The sequence below is a fragment of the Prosopis cineraria genome, unplaced genomic scaffold (assembly GCF_029017545.1).
Source record: "Prosopis cineraria cultivar Desert tree isolate PC_DT_omini unplaced genomic scaffold, ASM2901754v1 PC13, whole genome shotgun sequence".
Lineage (NCBI taxonomy): Eukaryota > Viridiplantae > Streptophyta > Magnoliopsida > Fabales > Fabaceae > Prosopis > Prosopis cineraria.
The window spans coordinates 97,306-115,823 of NW_026555344.1; the positions used below are offsets into that span (position 1 = coordinate 97,306).

Below are 18,518 nucleotides of genomic sequence, written 5' to 3' on the forward strand. Positions count from 1 at the left end.
AATAATAACTTAGGTATAAGTATATAACAACTCAGGCATAAGAAAATGATACTTTGACAAAGGAAAATGGCATTTATTTTCTCATAAGTTATCATTTACCTTTATCAAGCTATCACTTCTCTATGTCCAAATTGTTATTTTCTTATATGTAAGTGTTATTTTCTTTATTTCTTGCATTCAAGTTGTCATTTTTTTTTCAAATTATCATTTTCTTATATTTAAGTTGTCATTTCTTTATATTGAACACGAGTTATTACATGCATGCATGCATACATATATTTTACACAATTACATTAGTGTAAGTAGCCCAACGGTTAACAATCATTTAGGAAACCATGTGGCCTTGGATTTTAATCCTCTTAAAATTATCCTTCCCAAAATTAACCCATTACCTGCTCCATCGATTGGCAGTTAAGGCTTAACAAAATTATCTCTAATATGAGGATATTTGTGAGCAATAATAAAAATCAATTTATTTTAATTACATTTAAATGATATCAGATTTGGATTTTAGATTTAAAATATTACATTGAAAATTTTAAAGGAAAAATGATTATACAATTTGAACTCTAAACTTTTAAAAGGTACATTTTGAATCCTAAACAATTAAAATTAGGACAATTTCACCCCCTATGATTAAGTTTAGACAAATGTCCGTCAAATTGAGCTTAATGTGTAATTTTTACCCAATGAGGATAGGAGAGAGGGGAAGAGTGAAATTTGGTGAAAATCATATATTAAGCTCCAATTTAACAAACATTTGTTGAAATTTAACGGTGGAAGTAAAATTGTCCCAACTTTAATTATTTAGAATTCAAAATGCCCTTTTTAAAAATTTAGGGTTCAAATAACTTTTGTACTTATAGTTTAAGATTCAAAATGTATACTAACCCTTACAATTACATACCCTAAATTATTGAAATCACAACAATAAACCATGATCTTTACTTGTAATTAATGAAAGTTAGTTGTAAATGGCAAGCAACTTGTAATTTTTTGATACGAATACATAGATAAATCAATTGAAAAATCAACAAAAGATACTTAAAAAATCTTTGTAGCATTAGTTGAAAATTAACAATCCCTTGTGATAGGCTTGCAAGTTGCAGCAGACTTTTGTTAATTGTAAGTAAGGATCATAGTTTACTATTAAAATTTTAATAATTTATTGTCTAAAATTATAATTAATGTTCTTATAATATCTAATTGTCATTTTCCCAATTTTAAATTTAAAATCATTTATTTACTTTCGTTTGGACAGTATAAAAATTTACATCAATAAAAATAAATTGTCTTGCTTATATAAATTATTTATATATTTAGGTAATATTGAAAAAGATGATGATTAAGACTTAAAATAAGTAGGATGAATTAAGTATTTAAAATTTTAAAGGAACTGTGACAAAAATATTTTGCTTTGGATCTGGTTGGAATCCAACTATCCAAATACTAGCTTAAATTCAAATTGGCACTAATTGAAACATAACCACATTCTTATATAATGTTTATGTATAATACAACTAATCATATATGTGAAAAAATTATGAGAAAATTAGCTCAATAGCCTCAAAATACACAACTCCTATAAATTATGGATGACCTTTTTAAATATTTTGGAATATGACCCTTTCATAAAATCAGTTAGATGTGTTTTTTCTTTTTTTATCCTCAAAATAAATTTATTATTAAAACAAAATATATCTAATTTAACTAATCTTTACCTGATTGAATTTTTTATTTTTATCATCAAAAATCATGTTGTGCGTGCTACCTCTCTGGTTTATCATTTCTGAGTATTTTTTTTCATCATATTTTTTGATCTAATTTTCTTGATCATTATATTAATCTCTCATGTAGTGCTTTTCTTTATCAAAATTTTTTATCTAATTTTCCTGAATCACTATCTTCATCACAGAGCTTTTTCCTCTCTCTCCCTCTCTATTTTTCCAAAATATTACGAAGAAAACATTAGACATTGAAGAGGAAACTCCATTACTGATCTATGATATTATATCATTGATATGCGATTGTATATCAATAATAAATAAATCAGTAAGTTTTCGCTGATATGACTTATATATTAGTGATATACTCCCTCTATCCTTATGTATAGGATTTTTTTTAAAAGCTTATTTTGTCCTTAAATATAAGGACAGCAATGATATTTTTAAGTAATTAGATAATTTTATCCTTGTCTTAGAAAATGGAATGAATCATTGATTGTATGTTTTCCTTACCACCATCATGATATTAATTATGATATTATCGGGGGTAAAATTGGTAAAGCATTATGTTTTTACGTGAGTCCAACTAAATAACAAACTTTTATTGGTATGTGAAATTTGATTAAAAATACCTTATATATAGGGATGGAGGGAGTACAATAGTATATCATTAATATACTATCATAAATCAATATAACCAAACAATTAGACATAAATTTGTTTATAATTGATATATAGTCATATATCAATAATGTAGTATCATAAAATAATAATATAAAAAACACATGATCATTTGCCTTTAACAAATCAAACATAGTTTATAAAAAATTTTAGACTCTTAACTTCTCATAGAGAATCAAATATCTAAACTAATAAAATAAAAAAATCGTGAATCTATAGCTCTATTTTTCCACCGACGTGCTTCGTTCTATCGAGTACTGTCAATGTGTCTCATCTTACATTTGTCTCTCGCCATCGTAACTATGGCTAACTCACATTACTCTGCTATCTTGCGTTTGTCTCTCTTGTGTCAAGCTTCATCTTCTCTCTCACATTTGTCTCTCTCGTTCCTGAGATTTCTTGTGTTTTGAACCTCCTAGTATTTGAAAAAAAGAAGATATTAAAAATAGCAGTTTTATAAATTAATTATAATATAAATATTAAAAGATTATTTTTAAAATTTAAGAAAGGATAGGCTATTTCTTTTACTTAATATTATAATATAGGTTATCTATGCAAAAGCCCTAAAAATTATTGTTTTGAAAGTTTTACAAAGTATTTCACATTTTAAATTAATACTAGGTGATAAAAATGTCTTATATTTTATGTGGGTGTTGTTGAATAAATTTAGCTACTGTTCTCTCCACATTTATAAGTATTTTAATATTTTTTCCTAATTTTTTCCTTTTCAATGTTCCCTGAATGCCCTTATTTTTTATAATATTAGGTCAAAATTTATATACTTATCATTATATATTTAATATATTTTTATTTAATCTAATTAAGACATGTAGATTTTAATATGTTAATAATATTAAGAATAAAAATTTATTATAGAATAAATAATATATAATAGATACATATGTCTCAATTTAGTTAAAAATAAGAAAAATTTTTAGTTAGGGACCTTTGACCAAAATTAATCAAAAAGAGGGTCTCAAAATTTCTGAAACTTCACTGAAAGACCTGTATGGAATTGCCCCTGAATTTGTAACAGAAATGATAAAATTTCTTTCATTTAAATGAACAACATAAATAGCTTGTTCGTTCTCATACTACATATTGTTCATATACTTACGGAATGTTGTTCATTTCCTTACTTCACTTATTTACAGGTTTAGTTTCATTTCATTTTCATTTCGCGTTGATTTTATGATAAGATAACTTGTTCGTTCTGATATTATATGTTGTTCGTTTACTTACTAAATGTTGTTCATTTTCCTGCTTTACTTGTTTATGACCTTGAAATGAAATCAAGTAAAAGTAGGTTTATAAATAAGTGAAGCAGGAAATGAATAATATTCTGTAAATAAATGAATAACATAAAATATAAAAATAAATAGATCGTTTATACTATTTATTTAAACGAGGATAATTTTTTTATTTCCTTTACAAATTCAATGGAAATTCCATACAGGCCCTTCCGTGAAGTCAAAAAATTTGGGGTCCTCTCTTTTATTAAATTTCATCAAGGTTCCAGGCTGAAATTTTCCCTAAAACCAAACACCCTAAAGGCCTAAATGCGCAAGGTTAAATATATAATTTTCTTTTTCATATTATTATTATTATTACTGCACTTATTATCAGGTCAGTGAGAGTTGGTTTATCAATCTGCCAGCTCTGTTCTGTCACTCCTTCATTCAGCGACTCCCCCACACCCCCCCCCCTTTTGTCTCTCCCCCTCATGGAAGGCTAGCATTTTCCCCTAATTACAACAATGCCATCACGACCGTCTCTACAACCTACGGCGGCGGCGGCGATACCTACAGCCTCACCCTCCCATCACCGCCGTCACCAATCAATCCTTATCGGAGTTATCGGTCTCGCTTTCATTGTCCTAGTCCTCATCGTCCTCCTGATAGTCTTTCTCTACCGCAAACTCTCTTATAACCGAACAGCACCATTCGACCACTATAGCCACAATCATCAGCATCGTCGTTTCTCCTACTCTCTCCTTCGACGCGTCACCAACTCCTTCTCGGCGTCCACCAAGCTCGGCCATGGTGGGTTCGGCTCCGTTCACAAGGCTACCCTGCCTTCTGGTCTGTCCGTGGCCCTCAAACTCATGGACTCCACGGGGTCGCTTCAAGGCGAGCGCGAGTTCCACAACGAGCTTTCACTCTGTTCCCAGCTTAGTTCTCCCTATATACTCTCTCTCCTGGGTTACTCTTCTGATCGCCGAGGCCGAAAACTGATTTTGGTTTATGAACTCATGCCGAATAGGAGTTTGCAAGATGCGTTGTTGGATAGGAAGTGCGAGGAGCTTATGGAGTGGAAGAAGAGATTCGATATTGCTGTCCACATCTCAAAGGGTCTTGAGTACCTTCACCATCATTGTAATCCGCCCGTGATTCACGGGGATATTAAGCCGAGTAATGTGTTGCTAGATGCCGATTTCTCAGCGAAAGTTGGGGATTTTGGACTTGCTAGGTTGAAAACAGACGATCTGGAAATGGTGGAGGAAAATGGGGGAGAAGAAGATAGTGCGAAGAAAAAGGATGGGGTTGCGGACTTGGGGGATGACCATGGGTTGATTTTGGAAGAGGTGGAGAGTGTCACCACTGGGTTTGAAGAAGGTAGTGCAGTGGTCGATCGTTCGCCGGAGAGTTGCATGATTAGGATTTTGGATTCCGAAGCTTCTCCGGAGACGACGGTTGCGCTGTCCCCAGACGTAGGGGTCGATAAATCAAGTGTCTCAGAAGGGTGCTTTGATAAATTTAGCATTGATAGTGGAAAAGATTTGATCGGTAATAATCGAAAGAAGGGTGGTTCGGGCAGGGATTGGTGGTGGAAGCAGGACAATGGAGGAGGGTCGGAATCGGGCAGGGTGAAAGACTATGTGATGGAGTGGATCGGGAGTGAGATTAAGAAGGAAAGACCAAAAAGCGAATGGATTGCGTCTCCAAGCACCGCAGGGACAAGCACTCCGGCCGAAAAAATCGAGTCAAAGAAGCAGAGAAGGAGATTGGATTGGTGGGCATCACTAGAGGAAGAAAAAGTCAAGAAGGAGAAGAAGAACCGAAAACCCAGAGAATGGTGGAAGGAGGAGTTCTGTGAGGAACTCACGAGGAAGAAAAGAAGAAGTCTGGATTCGAATTACGTTGGGGAATCATGGTGGCAGAAAGATGATGAAATGGTATCGGAGAAGAAGAAGAAGAGGAAAAGCAAGAGTAGTAGAGGAAGCATTGACTGGTGGTTGGATGGTTTGAGCGGTGAGCTCAGATATGGCAGAAGAAATAGCCAGGATTGGGTTAGCGGGGATATGCCCAAGAGTGGTGGAATTAGCAGCACGCCAAGTATGAGAGGAACTGTTTGTTACATTGCTCCTGAGTATGGTGGTGGTGGACAGCTTTCTGAGAAATGTGATGTCTATAGTTTTGGAGTTCTACTCTTGGTTTTGATAGCAGGAAGACGACCTCTTCAAGTTACAGCATCACCAATGTCAGAATTTGAAAGGGCTAATCTTATTTCATGGGCTCGACAACTTGCCCACAGCGGGAGGCTATTGGATCTTATTGACCCTTCCATTCATTCATTAGACAAGGAGCAGGCTTTGCTCTGCATCACTATAGCCTTGTTATGTCTACAGAGATCCCCAGCAAAGCGACCTACCATGAAAGAGATTGTAGGCATGCTTTCCGGTGAGGCTGAGCCGCCCCACTTACCTTTTGAGTTTTCACCATCACCGCCGTCTAATTTTCCGTTCAAGTCCCGAAAGAAGGGTGGGTGAGTTAGTTGGCTGAGTAGTACTTGTCATTATGATTAACTTATGGAAGTTTGTATGGTTGTAGGTCAGATCTAATTTTCACAATTTGTAGAAATTGATGCGGCAAAAGGGAAAGAAAACTGTAATTTACTAGCCCTATATAAATCAGTGTCTTCCTTGTTTTGCTCCTTTTATCCTTCATATGAACATTTAGTCTGACATAATGCTCACGCTTTTTAATCTGAGTGATCTTTTTGGGAGTAGTGTTAGTAGACTCACTTATCTTTTGCTTAATTGCTTTCACAATTTGTTGAATTTTAAGAAATGTATGACCTTCTAAAGGTGATGGAACATTTCTTTTTCTTTTGAAGCAGTTTGGCCCTGTGACTGTACGATTAGTAAAAAAAATATTTTCATGACATTAGTGCCTAACTGCCTGCATAGGACCCAGGCAAAAGTTATTCATATATGTGTCTGTTTTTCTCATATTTTGTAAAAGTGACATTATGAAAGTGAGCATAAATTTCAAAGCATGCAACAAATCCTGGCCCCGTCCTGTCTTTACAACTAATGATGATGTATTTGGGCAAAGTGGAAAATGCCCTGTCCATGAAAATGAGAGTAGCAGATCATCATTTGATCATCACAGGGCTTGGGTCCTACTATATGCATTTAGTTCTTAAGCTTTGAGTCTTTTGAAAAATTGAAGAGAGCATATTTTCTGTTTTAATTCCACTCGATCGCGAACTACACATGAAACGCCAAGTGGTTGTTTCAGTCTTTCAGTTTTTATTATTAGAAACACTTAGATTTGGCAAATATTACAATGACAGAATGGCCAATCCTCTTTGGGCCATCACGTGAAAGTTGAAATTTATGATATAGAAAAGTTTGGGTATTACAAGGCTTCAAAGTCAGGAATATGTTGGTTAGGAAAGTTTCCATTTTGAATTATAATTGATATTTGCATTCTCAAGTCTGGAGACTGGTTGATGGACTCTGATAAGTCATCACAGATTTTATGCTGGTAAAAAGCTAGGATTTTAGTTTTCATAGCAGCAAATATACAGTGTTTCTCTTTCATTGTGCAAAGTGCAAACAATAAACAAGACTCAGGAAATACGGTCTCTGAAAGGGACTGCCTTTCTGATTGAATTTGTATTTACTTCATACAGCACCGCCATTGTGGAGGTAGTTTTGTACTATATCTGGTATGGAGACTCTTGGACAAAAGATGATTTACAGGAACCTTCAAGTTCAACCACAGGTTCTACCTCCTCATCTAAGCTACCTCTATATACCGTAGCCGCTAACAAAAGTAAGTGAATGCAAGTAGTGTGTTTGTAAAGGGATGGGGGAAAAAGAAGTGATGGATGTAAAAATGGGAAGGGGATCTCTCAGTCAAACTTGTAACTCCAACTGAGAAGTGCTAACTACTTTAACAGCCAAACTCTTAACTACAACAACTGCCCAGCCCCTTCAATACTTCTGACACGTCGCAATGTCTCCTTTGAATTTTTATTCTGTAAAGAGAACATTTTGGCAGGGAATACTCCATGTGATAATCTTCTATTTTCAATCTTTGCGAGGGCAGTGATGAGTGGAATCAAATTGAGTGCAGGACGTGGATGTGATCAATGAAAATGTCTGTCATTCTTCCATGAGAAGGATTACATTTCACTGCGTTTTCCCAGATCATGAGAGTCTCTGTCATTTCATTGACCTGACTCACTTGTTAATTGTTATATAGATCCAGTTCTTATCTCTATTTCTTTACGTGCTCTAGAGGCTTAACCAGTTTTTGTCACTGCCATGTCATGGTTGCTTCTGTTTAACATGATTTACGCCCTTACATTAAGGATGAATAGATTCGAGATCCACATGACTCTGTATGAAGAAGAAATAAGGATAAAGGTACAAATTTTAACTACATACTTTTTTTTAAGAGCATATGATGACTTAAATTATCAAGTGGTTTGAATTAAATTTTCAACTTTAGAAAACAGATGTTATATGAGGCTCACAATGACATTTGGTACTTCATAACACTCTACATCAACATGTGTAAATGTATAAATTTAGTTACGAATTATTTTTTGAGAAGCACTAGTTAATCTTTATTATAAAAAACGGACCATCCAACATCTTTTCATTAATTTTGATCAAACACCGTTTATTTTTATATTTATGAGACTCACAATGCTTCAATCTTTTCAATCTTGCTTTCATCTTCAGTCTTAGCTCAAAAAGAAGAGGTTCAAAGAATTTTTATCTGAAAACATTCACGAAAACAATGCCAAAAAAGTAAAAAATAATTTGTGGCTAAATTAAACTAGATTCAAGCTTCTTTCACGCATAGTAAAATCAAGCTTTTACTTCATTAACATTGTCCTTATGAATGTTTTCAAATAAGAATTACTTAAACATCTTTTTTTTTAGCTAAGGTTGAGAATGAAAGCAAGAACATTGGAGAGATTGACACGCTATGGGTCTCATAAGTATGAAAATAAATGATGTTTGATCAAAATTGATAGGAAGGTGATGGATGGTCCATTTTTTATAGTAGAGACTATCTAGTACTTCTCAAAAAATAATTCATAAATAAATTTGTACATTTACACATGCTAACGTGGATTGCTTGTGGAGCATTTATGGAGTGTCATATGTCATTGTAAGCCTCACATAACGTTCGTTAAGTGAAGTTAACGACAGGTTACTGGATGGTCAAGTTTTAAATATTAAAGATTTATTTCATACCGCTTAACAGTTCAAGTTATCAGATATTTCTAAAAATAATAATTCATAGTCAAATTTGTTACTTCATCCAAAAATTTATACTGTAACAGTTGGTATGGGCGGATTCAAATTTTATGAAAGGAGAATACCATCATTTGAGACTTTTGCAATCACGATGCGAACTAGGCCTAACGTAGATTATTTGGGCCCATTATGGTGTTTGAAAATCAGACAGACTCTCGTTTTTGGTAAAAGAAAATCAAGCGGTATTTACCAGAATAGAAAAGGAATTCATAATGTTATGGGATTGTTCAAATGAGGAATCAAAGTAGGCCCCAAAAAAGTCAGAAAAATAAGTTGCTAGTAAGATCCTTTTCGAGTAAACTCTAAAATATGTTCCTCAAATTTCAAAACTCTCTCAACCCTCTTTTTAAATGGGGAAAAGAAAGGGCTGAACTTCTGTTCAATAATTTATTGACAGCGTACAAATTAGTTTTATCAAATGTTTAATGGGCTGCAAAACTTATTCTGTTATCAAGTGGTTTTGTCGTTGCTGTCTTTTTGTGCTCTATTATTGTCAGAGGAAATAAGAATTTAACTTGTAACAAGTTTAGGGCTAATCTCTACGTCCCAGGACTTTCAACGACTACTTATATTAGAAGATTAGGGACCATTTGTCTTTAAATGTTGTATCAGATTCGAACATATTAGATCTAATCAAGGTAACTCTCGGTAGATGAATAGTAATGAATGCAGAATGAAATAAAACAATACTGTAGTGACTTGTATATTAACTGACTATTCTATGGTAGGAACTTAAATGTTATGTTATATTCTACTAGATATGTTCTTTAACACTTAAAAATTTAGAAGTATTTCTGAGAGAATGTATTCGTTTCTGGTTTTCTTGTTGGAAAAATGACAATTAAAGATCCTTTAAGACCATTAATTTTAATTGAGGATTATAAAATATTGAAATTCTAATTAAAGATCATGATTCCTATTGAAAATTTTAATAAAATGTGAGTTCTCTTAGATGCCCCTCAAGAGAAAATCAAAATACCTACGTAGATGCCATATCATCTTTGTTCCTTTTTCTACTATCTGACTATCGCATCTCTGTTCATTCTAGTTATTGTCACAGTTGCCTGCCAGTGATTCTTGAAGATTGTTCAGTGTTCATCATTACACCGCACAGACATCGTTGCTCCATTCAAACACTGCTCTTCGATTGACATTGGTTAATCCACTCATTGTTGCTCCATACTGCTTTACTCTTCATATCTGGGTAAAGTTCTCAACTTTCTTATTGCCTTTCCCTTTTTTGAACCTTTCGTTTCTGTTATCCATGTTGATCCCATTGCTTCTGTTCCCTGTCTCCTTTCTTCTGGCTAACTAAATTTAAACAAAATTTAAATTAAGAAAAAGTTGGATCTCATTTTTATGAAAATTGTTCTCTTCTTGTACATGTAGATCGCCTCAAGTATATGATATTCATGATCTTTTCTTGCTTGGTAAATTAAATTCCTCTCGTTACTAGTTTGAAGTTGCCAAACTCAAATAATTAAAAATCAAGAATTCATTGTTATTTTAATCAAGAATTCATGAGTTGAACAACGCAAACGCCATGAAACTACAAATGACTTATAAAGACCAATTTTTGCTTTGCCCAACGAAACATTTTCACATGCCTCTCCTCTTTTCCAGGCCTATTCCCCTTCTATATTCAACTTGACAAGCACTTGTTAGACATACATATGCTATTTTATAATTTAATTTTGCTGTATTTATATAGTACGTGAGTCGTGATTTAAGGAAATTTCAAATTTGATATAAGATGAATTCAATAGTTTTATCATGAGTATTCATTAGCAATGTTAAATATATTTAGTAGCAATTTGTTTTTTTTAACCCATGTTGACAAATTTTATGTTGAAAAATGTTTATGTATAGGTAATTGTGGCATGTATGTCATTATTTGCTTTAGATAGTGAAATAATATTACACAAGAGAAGTAAGGGCGGTCATATCATATTACTATTAACAAAGGTTAGTTGAAAGAGTAACAAACAAAATTTTTGGAAGTCACCATTTTATTATTATTGTCTATTTGTTCATTGACTTGCTTTAATTGTATAGGAATAATTGAATAAAATGAGATCTGAGCTATTGTATTGGATGATGACTCATCCACATAATAAAATAGCCTTACAAGTGATGACATCTATTTTAAATGTTGGCCATAGAGGAGCAAAAAAATTAAAAGCATAGATTGGACAAATGTGACATGTACTTTCACAAGTGATGTTTTGGTTATATATGTATGATATAAAATAAAACTTTGTGCAGTTTAGTGTTTTCTGTTGTTCAATATTGTACATGATATAACAATTAATCCTAAGAATTTTTTGTTAAATGTCCAAATGACTCTCATTTTATTTAGTAGTAGTTTATCTTGATTTTCTATGTCATTTGCCTAAATTCTCAAGTGTGATACCTTCGTTTCCATGTTGGAAAGCAATCTATTCCCAACTATGATTCTTTATTTTTTCAATTGATATTAACAAAATTCTCATACCATGATAGTAATTTGGGTAGTGTTATGTTTTCTTTCCAAGTTGTCTAACTATATATATTAATAAGCATGAAATTTAACAAGTTATTGGGTTCATATTTTTTTAGTGAAGTTAATAAATTTTCAAGTCACTTTTGTATATTCATAAATAATCTTAGAACGTTTCAAAAGTGAATTTCTTTTATACTGAAAAACAATATATTCTCAATTGTAGTTCCTTGTTTTCCCAATAAATATTAGCAATATTTTCATGTCATAATAGTGATTTTAACAGTGTTATGTTTTTATTTTTCAAGTGGTCTACTTTATATAAACAAGCATACAATTTGAAAAGTCATTGTTCATATTCTTGAGTAAAGTTAATTAGTAAATTTTCAAGTTACTTTTATATATTCATAAATGACATTAAAACATTTCAAAAGTCAATTTCTTTTATATTGGGAAACAATATATTTTCAAGTGTAATTTCTTATTGTCCCAACTAACATTGACTATATTCTCATACCACCATAATAATTTCAGTAGTGTGACGTTATCAAAGCATTTACAATTGCAGCATATTACACTAATTTCAATATATATACCCTATATTTGCATCTCCTTTACACAAAAAATATCCCAACCTACCATCTAGCTAAATGATAGTTGTGCAATCTACTTCTCAAAAAACTTCTTGAATTGCAAACCTATTTACATAACTTATTACCACCATAAGTACAAAAAATATATATATTGTGGATGTTAGTACAAAAAGTCATCCTCAACAACTCTTGATTTATACCTTCTCTAATCAATTTTTAAATTGATATCCCACCTTCAAAGATCATTTTTCCTTGTGAATGTTTTACAAAATATTCTTCGATGTGAAAATAACAAAATACTTCTTTTGCTAAAGTACTTGTCATATGAGAATTAATCTTGGAACAACCAAAAGCAACAAATAAATTTATTACTTACAACTATCTTTCTTAATTCCAACTATGACTTCAACAATTCAACATTCAAGTTACATCTTTTAACATTAGTGCACTTTTTATTACAAAAAAGAAAAAATTTTATAGCATGACGATAAAAAAACAATAGAGTTTTTTCTTTTTTTCACTCAATTTTTTAACACTATCTTTGTTAGAAATCATTTCTTGTATATATATAATAATAAATAAGATTATTTTTTTTCTTAGCTATATACGAGAAACGGTATAAAATAGAATTTATTTTTCATATACCCACAAACAATCACAATGGTCTGATAACAAAAATAAAGAAGAGAAAAAAAATGTAAAAGTTGAGAAAAAAAAACAATGCATGTACTTACCTATTACTAAGAGGGGAGAAGATGACAACCCAAATAATAACTCACTCCACTAAATACCAGGATTGAAGGCAATGAGAGTAGTGAGCAAGCGGGAGCACATTTTTTCACACGCAAAAGTATACAGAATGCAAATATAAACTGTTATATTTTAATATTTAGTAGAGGACAATTTTATAAAGTTATGTATGTTTTTTAATTTCAAATAAGGATCATGATCCTTAATTGAGATTTTAATATTTTATGATCCTCAATTAGAATTAATAATCTTATGGGGTCCTTAATTGTTATTTTCCCTTAACGTTTTGGTTTCTTAACATTTAAATTTAATATTGAATAATTGTTTAAAAACTCAAGATAGATCATGTGCGTCCCGCCTCTCCTCGTCTATGGGTGGTTGAGAAAGACCATCGTTGGTATGAGAACGGAAGGGATGGTTGAGAGGAAGGCTCCAATTCCAAAATGGAGAGAAAATGTTGAAATTGCCCATGAATAAGGGCAGAAAAATTATTGTTGGGGATATTTTAGTTTTATATTTTGTTTTTTTAAAAAAATCTTTTTCAATGCTTTTTGTTGCCACCTTCCTCCTACATGTACTCTAGTAAAAATTATAGAAACAAGAGTAGTTGTTTTTTATTGGACGAACATATATTTTGATGACATTGTGCTCTCTATTTCACTTGTTATTCTTTTAAAGTTTCTTGGCTTGTGAATGTGAAAGGAAGTATTGGTGCCAGTGGCACGAAGAGAGAGGCGGTGAGGGAGTATGAAATTTATATGCCAACCTAACTTAGGCGGTCATTCAATGTGGCGACATGGTTGGGTAAGAGGCCGGCGGATTTGGATCATTTTCATACTTGTTGCAACCAAAAATGAAGTAGCTGATTTAATAACGCGGGCCATAACAAGAGCTTGGGTAATAAATAAATAAAACAAAAAACAAAATGGTGGCTCCATAGCATGTTAAAGAATTGTCACGAACTTAAAACTTCTCTTTTCTTAAATTGTATTAGTTTTAATTTGATTAACCTCTTGATCATGATTAAGTCAATTAAACACATAAAATAGTCAAAAAACTTAAGAGAATTAGATGTACAAATAAAAAGTAGAGAGTTTGAGTGAATGAATGAACTTGAGAGCTTTATTGTTTTGTTTGAGTTTACAAATGAGGAATTATGGAGGTATTTATAGGCCTCCTCCTTTCTCTAAAAAATTCTTACCTCCTTAATAAACGATAGAGATTAATTTAATCTTACGATTTACATTCATTCTCTAAAATGTTTTATAAAAATATCTACAATAAATATTTAAATATTTATAAAAAAGTTTTTAGAGACTATCTTTTAAGATATATGTGTAATATTTTAAAATATTTTAAATATCTTCATATTCCTTCATAAATTTTTAGAACATTCTAAAACTTTTAAATTTTTTCAGATTATTTTAAATTGTTTTAGATATTTCTGAAACATTTTAAAATATATTAATTTTTTTTTAAATCTCTAAAATTCTCTCCCTTGTTCAAGAAGGTTCTAAAATTTTTACAGCTTAGGGCTTCTCTTATATCTGAACATAACATAGGTTGTGACAGAATGCAGTGAGCCATGGCCGACCAGCCTCCCTATGCAGGCTCCGGCTCCGGCTCCTGCTCCTCCGTCGAACCCTACGAATTCCTAAACATTCAACTCAATCCCGATGGCTCCCTCACCCGACTCCAACCCGTCCACACCGTGCCCCCTTCTCCCCTGTCTCTCTCCAAGGATCTCCCTCTTAACGCCGCCTCCAACACCTCCCTCCGCCTCTTCCTCCCCCACCCTCTCCCTCCCTCTCGCCCCAAACTCCCCCTCCTCATCTACTACCACGGCGGCGGCTTCCTCTTCTACCACCCTTCCTCCTCCGTTTTCCACGATTCCTGCTCTGCCCTGGCCTCCCGATTGCCCGCCCTCGTTGTCTCCGTCGACTACCGCCTCGCCCCCGAGCACCGCCTTCCAGCCGCCTACGAAGACGCTGTCGAAGCCATCCAGTGGGTCCGAAACCAAGCCCGGGATCCCGGCGGATCCGACCCCTGGTTGAAGGACTACGCGGATTTCTCCAAGTGCTTCCTGATGGGAAGTAGCGCTGGAGCAAATATCGCCTACTTCGCTGGTCTACGCTCCGCCGATCTTGACTTGTCTCCCGTGATCATCCAAGGGCTGATACTAAACTCGGCTTACTTTAGTGGCGTCCACAGGACGGCATCGGAGCTGAGGCTGGTCAACGATCGCATTCTGCCGCTGCCGGCGAATGATCTGATGTGGGCCCTGTCTTTGCCACTTGGCGCCGACCGGGACCATGAGTACTGTAATCCGACTGTGGGTGATGGGATCTATGGGGAGAAGATCGGACGGCTGCCACGGTGTTTCTTGAACGGCTATGGCGGGGACCCCCTGGTGGACAAGCAGAAGGAGTTGGCGAAAATTCTGGAAACACGTGGAGTGCAGGTGGTCACCATGTTCACCGACGATGGGTTCCATGGAGTGGAGATCTTTGAACCTGCTAAAGCACTGGCTCTGTGCGATAATATCCAGAAATTTATCTACGCCTCAAATGTGACCTCCACTTCGTGATTGTGAGGTCAGGCTTCAATTTTTTCTTTCTAAATACGGGAATGCATGAAGAAGAAGCCGTGTTCGGTGTTTCTATATATGAAGATCACTCCTTAAAATGTTTTTCATATTTCATGTTGCTGTACTTGTGCACCTAAGAGCTCTTTTGAGGATCTTGTGTGAAGCATTGAGATTAACTGAATGAACCAGAAGCTCTTAATAGAATTTTCAGTATTGAGTTCGGGTTGAATTTTTTTTAGGCAACGAGTGTGAGAGTGGAACTACGAGGGTGAATAAAGTATAAACATTGAGATGCGCGAACAGACTAAACTCACCAATGGCTCTTGGGGCATGCTACTTCATACTTTCATATTAAAAAAAGAAACACGATCTAAACACGTCACACATATTATAGAATGTTAAATGAGATTGCCAGATGAGGCATTAGCAAGGGTGTAGGCGCAGGAATTATGTAGAATGGGTTTGAACAAAATCTTGATCCAGATTGATTCCCTTACATTTGTCTCCATGTTTAATTATTTATTATGGGTGTGTTTGGATTAAAAAAATCTGCAACTGAAGATAAGAATTAATTGATGATAGTGAATTGAGGTTAGAAGAAAAATCTATAATTGTAACTTAATTTGTATTTAGATGTATATTTTTTAGAAATCAAGTGGACAAATTAAAATTTGTTGAAATAATTTAATTTAAAAAGTCAATTAAAATGTATAATAATAAAAATAGATATGAATTTTGTTATATATATTTTTGTGGTTAATTTAATATTTTTAAAGAAAAATATGAAATTTAAAATTATAATTTTTTAAAAAAAGTAGATAGGAAATATAAAATACGTTGACAAATTAAAAATCTGAATTTTAAAAAAGGTGGAATTAAATACTAAAATTTAAAATATTCAATTATGAACAACTAAAATAAATTCATTGGTTACAATAATTATAGGAACAATTCTCTCTCCCTTGAGAAAATCTGAGAGTTTGCATTTTTCTCCATATTCTTCCCCTCTTTCTTTCTTCATCTTCTCTCTACCTAGCCTCTCCTCGTGCGTCATCTTCTCTATTTTCACTCTGTCTTCTTGATTTCTCAGTTTGGGTTTTGGCACTCGCTCCGAAGTTCCTCCTTAGAGTGGGTTTTTCATTTGGTGGCCGGTTTGTGATTTTTTTAGTTTCTGTTAGTGCCCGTGCAACTTTTCTTCAAATATGGCAATGGTTAATGGTTGGAAAAGATTTCCGATAGAGTGGAAAGAGGCGGTGGTGTAAATAGAGCAGGATTTGTTGTTGATTGGGCGGATTTTCATTGAGAAGTACCTAGATTGAGAAATGGTACGTGAGACTGTTTTCAAGTCTTGGCGACCGAAAGGGCAACTGAAAGTCAACGAATATAATGGCGTGCTCATTTTTAGCTTTACTTTACAAAGTGAGTATGATCGTGTTTTGCGAGATGGGCCATAGAGTATTGACACTTTCTTGTTGAATCTTTTGCCCTAGTCACGGCTTCTTAATATGTCAGAGGTGAATTTCTATGAATGCTTGTTTTGGATTCAAGTCTAGGAGCTCTCGAAGGAGGCTATGACATTCAAGAATATTTTCACTATGGGGAGTCAGATAGGTGAGGTAATTTGCTTTGAAGATCCTAAACTTTATAATGCTATTTTTCATAACTTTGCTCATATTAGAGTGGTTAGTCATAAGAGCAAAATTAGATTTGGTACTTGGAATGTTGGGATATTAAATTGTAAATCTGTAGAGGTTGTAGGGGTTATGATTCAAAGGAAAATCAATATCCTTTGCTTGCAAGAAACAAAATGGCGTGGAGAAGGAGCTAAGGATATTCAAGGTTTCAAACTTTGGTATACAGGAAAAGTAAGTGCACGCAATGGAGTAGGCATCATTATAGATAAGGAGTGGAAGAAGAACATTGTAGAAGTTAACAGAATTGGAGACAGAATTATTTCTTTAAAAATGATAATTGGACGTGAGACTGTTAATATTGTTAGCGCTTATGCGCCGCAAGTCGGGACAGAAGCCAGTCTTAAGGAATTATTTTGGGAGGATCTGGAGGGGTTGATTCGACACATACCACAGAGTGAAAAGATTTTTATTGGAGGAGACTTTAATGGGCATGTCGGGAGGGAAGCTGGTCAGTATGCGAGGGTGCATGGTGGTTTTGGTTTTGGAGAGCTAAACAATGAAGGGCAAACTCTTCTTGATTTCTCATTGGCGTATGATTTTAAGATTGCCAACACTTGTTTCAAGAAGAGAGATGAGCATCTCATCACTTACAAAAGTGGAGCCTCAAGGTCGCAGATTGATTTTCTTTTGGTTAGGAACACAGATAGAAAACTTTGTAAAAATTGTAAGGTGATCCCTGGAGATGCTGTAACGACACAACATAGGGTCCTAGTCCTTGATATGTGTATTATGAGTAAAATCCAAAAACGTCGACAAGTAGTAACACCAAGGATTAGGTGGTGGCAATTAAAAGGTGAGAAGCAAGATATTTTCAAGCGAAATCTTTTGGATAAAGGAATTTGGGATTCTCAGGGAAGTGCTAACATCATATGGGAGGATATGGCTAAAAAGATACGGGAGGTTGCAAAAGTAGTTTTGGGAGAATCGAAAGGTTCTGGTCCGAGAGATAAGGAGTCTTGGTGGTGGAATAATAGTGTACAGGACAAAATCAAGTATAAGAAGAACTGTTTTAAAGCCATACATTTGTGTAACAATGAGGAAAATTGGGAGAGGTACCGTATGGCTAAGAAGGAAACTAAGAGAGCTGTGGGTGAAGCTCGTTCCAAAGCTTTTGAAGAATTTTATAAGAACCTTGAGACGAAGGAAGGAGAGCAAAATATTTATAAGATTGCCAAAGTAGGGAAAGAAAATCAAGAGATCTAGAACAGGTAAGGTGTATTAAAGGATGAAGAGGGAAGAATTTTAGTTACAGATGATGAAATTAAAAATAGATGGGAGACTTATTTTTCTAAACTTTTCAATGATGGAGAGGATTCATCTAGTAACTTGGAGGATTTAGTAACTGGTGAAGGAGAACAAAATTTGTCATTCTATCGAAAAATACGTGATAAGGAGGTAAAGGAAGCTCTTAAGAAAATGGCAAATGGTAGAGCTAACGGACCTGA

At 34.0% G+C, this 18,518-nt stretch overlaps 2 protein-coding genes across 2 annotated transcripts; both read left to right on the forward strand.

Moving 5' to 3' along the window:
* Positions 1-4,109: 4,109 nt before the first annotated feature.
* On the forward strand, positions 4,110-7,811 carry LOC129289789 (receptor-like serine/threonine-protein kinase At2g45590). Its single transcript, XM_054926552.1, has 2 exons — positions 4,110-6,166; positions 7,326-7,811. Exons 1-2 carry the CDS (start codon positions 4,162-4,164, stop codon positions 7,343-7,345), a joined length of 2,025 nt encoding a protein of 674 aa, XP_054782527.1. The 5' UTR covers positions 4,110-4,161; the 3' UTR covers positions 7,346-7,811.
* Positions 7,812-14,346: 6,535 nt separating this feature from the next.
* Positions 14,347-15,583, forward strand: LOC129291232 (probable carboxylesterase 8). Its single transcript, XM_054928493.1, has one exon. The coding sequence runs from the start codon at positions 14,378-14,380 to the stop codon at positions 15,377-15,379; it is 1,002 nt and encodes a 333-aa protein (XP_054784468.1). The 5' UTR covers positions 14,347-14,377; the 3' UTR covers positions 15,380-15,583.
* Positions 15,584-18,518: the final 2,935 nt, after the last annotated feature.

What these genes read in the sequence shown, in the direction of transcription:
- LOC129289789 (XM_054926552.1), top strand. Translation starts at nt 4,162, where the DNA reads ATGCCATCACGACCGTCTCTACAACCTACGGCGGCGGCGGCGATACCT. An exon ending in GTTCAAGTCCCGAAAGAAGG is followed by an intron (nt 6,167 to 7,325) that starts GTGGGTGAGTTA and finishes TACTTCATACAG; the next exon opens with CACCGCCATTGTGGAGGTAG.
- LOC129291232 (XM_054928493.1), top strand. Translation starts at nt 14,378, where the DNA reads ATGGCCGACCAGCCTCCCTATGCAGGCTCCGGCTCCGGCTCCTGCTCC.